This window comes from Mesitornis unicolor, unplaced genomic scaffold (genome assembly GCF_000695765.1).
Source record: "Mesitornis unicolor isolate BGI_N332 unplaced genomic scaffold, ASM69576v1 scaffold46851, whole genome shotgun sequence".
Taxonomy (NCBI): Eukaryota; Metazoa; Chordata; class Aves; order Mesitornithiformes; family Mesitornithidae; genus Mesitornis; species Mesitornis unicolor.
The window spans coordinates 324-3603 of NW_010165313.1; the positions used below are offsets into that span (position 1 = coordinate 324).

A 3280-nucleotide genomic window follows, 5' to 3' on the forward strand; every position below is an offset into this window, starting at 1 on the left:
GGCAGGACAGGCGTGCGAGAGTCAGAACTGCTGTCGTTCCGCCTTTCAGGAAAGGGAGTAGAGAGAAGGGTGATGATTATTTTGGCAGTCTCTTACCCTCCCTCCAGTTGCTTTTTGGTTTGTTGTTGATGCCTGCAGGCTTTTCTGAGGAGATGGGGGGAAGCAGGAGGGAGAGGAGGAGTACAAGCTGCTAGGACATCATCCACAACGGACAGGAAGAGCAATGAGCAGGAACCCACATTCCTACAGGGCCTCGGCCATTGTGCTGCTCGGACAGCTGGGAGCGAGAGGCAGCAGCCAGTTCAGACAGACTCCTCTCTATTGCCCTCCACCAAGGGAGGAGAAAGAGTGCAACGCTCCACAGCCCTCAGGCAGTGCAGGCACCTGTCCGGCCCGGAGATGTGCCTCGCCTCTCCCTCCCCGCCACTGGCCTCACCTTCCACTGGGGAGAAGGAGGTTTCTCCCACCCAGTCCTTGGGGCAGGACGAGCGACCCCTCCTCCCTTTCACAAGCAGGAGGGACAGGAATGGATATTTCTCTCTTAGACACTCAAGGAAATCCTCAAAGAACCCCATCCAGCTGTGAACCCTGCCACATTCTTCTGTGGCCTGCTGAAAACGTGTGTCCGAGCCCCTGTACGTACAAGGACCGTCTCTCCATCCCATCCACCATGCATGTCTCAACACGCACCCCCCCTTCATACGCATCCTATAGTGAGAGAGAAGGCAAAACGGGGGCCTTTCTTTGGGTTTGAAAGGAGGGGCTCTTGCATGAGGAAGTGATTCCAGCACAGGAAAGGGGCTCTTGCACAAGGAAGCATCCTTCTACCAGGCAGGCTGTTGCACAGAAGGAGCACGCCCTTGAGACAGGCTGTTGTTCAAGGGGCTGCCATGAACAGGGTTACACGGCCAGAAGAGGCTGTTGCAGGAGGAGAGGCTGGAGACTGTTGCACAAGGAGGGACGCCGCACAAGCGGTGCCCCTGGGCGCAGGCTATGCACAAGAGGCTTTCTGCTCCCTGGGCTGAGGTCTCTCTAGGAGCTGGAGAGGTGCTCCACTTGGATGGCGCTGGTGCTGACAGTGAGGCAGATGTCCTTGTGATGCTCTGATGTCTTGTAAGGAGTCAGGTCAAAGGAGCACTGAGGGGGAGGGTTGGGTTGGTTAGTGTCTCCAGAAGGGCCCCCTGCTGCCCCCCCGCCCTGCGGCTGGAAGTGCTGCTGCTGCTGAGAGGCCTGGGCTTGCGCCTGAACCACCTGCTGCTGTGGGTCAGGGATGTTGTGTTTCCGCATGTGCTTCATCAGGTACGTCTCCTGCAACGGGAAGAACGGTGTCAGAGGAGGGGACGACATTCCCAAAAGCCAAAGCCAATGGGAAGGGGCACGACAGCTCAGGGGGCTGCTCCCATTGGACCTGGAATAGCTACTCCCTGGGAAGCGCGTCCGCTTCTGCTACCTGCCCTGGGGCAGGAAACACTCACCGAGGTGTAGGCCCGGCTGCAGATGGAGCAGGTGTAGACCTTGGCGTGTTTCACCGTGTGCGTAGCCAGGTGTACCTCCAACGAGGCGGCATCCGTGTACGCACGGTGGCAGTTGTGGCACTTGAAAGGTTTGTCTTTGTTGTGCTGCCGTCTGTGGGACTGGGGGTGGCAGCCGAGTGGAGGGAAGAGGAAGCAAGCAAGTATTAATACTGGAGAAGGCTTTCCCTGACATCCCTTCCAGCCTGGCCCACGCTCCCTAGGACCCAGTCTGCTGAGGGAGGTACGCCTGGCTCCCAGCACAGGGGACAGAGCTTCTCCCTCCAGCGCACCGCATCTTTCCCACTGATGCCCTTTCTTCTCAGCCTTACTGGGCACTTGACGAGCAGAGTCTCCCAACTCTGCACAACCTCCATCTTCTCAGCCTCCACACAATTCTTTCTCAGTCTTTTCTTTTTCTCTCCTTTTCTGCCTCACTACACATTTGGTCCCCACATCTGACATGGCCCTTCAGGGCAGGATCTCCTTTAACTGCTCGCAGACATTTACAGCTCTCTGCCATTTGGCGTGCCCTACAGCTCCCCTCCTCCAGGATACTGCAAACAGGACACACCAGCTCTGCTGCCCTAAATCCATGCTCTTATACCCTCAATTTCATCGTAAAACATACAAACAAAACAATCAGATACCCAGATTTTATCCTGTGTGACATTTAGCAAAAAATCTTGGCTCAGCTAAGTTCGAAAACTCTGCAGAACAGATGGGAGGAACTTTACCAAGGTCTTACCATTTTCAAGTCAAGCTTACCATTTTACAGGGTGCAACTGTTTATGTGATTCCTTTGGGTCAGTACTGCCACAAAAGCCAGGAATCGCCCCCGGCTCAGAGATTCAACAGCTTTTCTGCATTCTTTCACTCTCCACCCAGCCGCCCCAATTTCTCTATCTCCTCCACCACAGGCAAGCAGCCTCTCCTCCCACTTCACAGCCGTGTTTGCCCACCCCATGGGAGAGTAGGACAAGCCCAGCCCCTTACCTGCAGGTTGGAAAGCTGGGTGAAAGCCTTTTCACACCCAGGGTGAGCACATTTGTAGGGTCGGTCCCCGGTGTGGATGCTGTTGAGGGGGAAGAGCACAAATGGGAAGCAGTGAGCAGGCAGGCAAGGCAGACTGCCAGGGCCTGATGCCGTGACCAAATCTCACAGCCGCTCAGGAGAGGAGGGAAGGGGGTGATGTTGCCTCCAGATGCTGTTCTATCTGGACAAGGAGAGCTCTGTCCAGCTCCTGTGTCCAGCTAGAAGTTAAGAGAACTTCGGCAGTCAAGCAGATTTCAGAGCGCGACTAGGACTGAGGAGCAAGAGCTTACGAAGGCCTGGCCAGCTCGGCACGTGGGCCACCTGAAAATGGCTTGGGAAGGAGTCTGGAGGTCCAGGCTCCCTGCCCCAAGCTCAGGAGTCCCATATGACCAAGAGGAGTCTGCTCTCCTGCTTCTGCAGTACCAAGCAAACAGCTCTGCTCCTTCTCAGGGTAGGTACTCCCAACACTTTTCCCTGTACATTATCAGGCTGAGATCACCAACAGCGTTCATCCGTCCCTGTCCCCCTGCAACTCCAGAAGTTTCCACACGCTCAGTCCAACCCCCATGGTGCCAGGCTGGGATCCCCTACAGCCAATGCCTCTCTCTCTATCGCTCTCTCTCTGTGCCCCCCCGCGGTGCAAGACCAAGGATCCCCGGGGACAGCACGTGCCCACCTCGGCCCCGATGTGGTCAGTGTCTCCTGCGCAGCCTCCGCTCCGTCCACTCTGGTGG

General features: G+C 56.5%; 1 protein-coding gene across 1 annotated transcript; it reads right to left on the minus strand.

The window, feature by feature from the left end:
* On the minus strand, positions 1-2586 carry LOC104548534 (zinc finger protein 384-like; the record flags this gene model as incomplete). The annotated part of the gene is made up of 3 exons (XM_010194579.1): positions 1-1308; positions 1476-1634; positions 2508-2586. Coding segments are annotated over 3 exons (514 nt in total), but the record flags the coding sequence as incomplete, so codon positions are not given.
* Between the last annotated feature and the right edge of the window lie 694 nt (positions 2587-3280).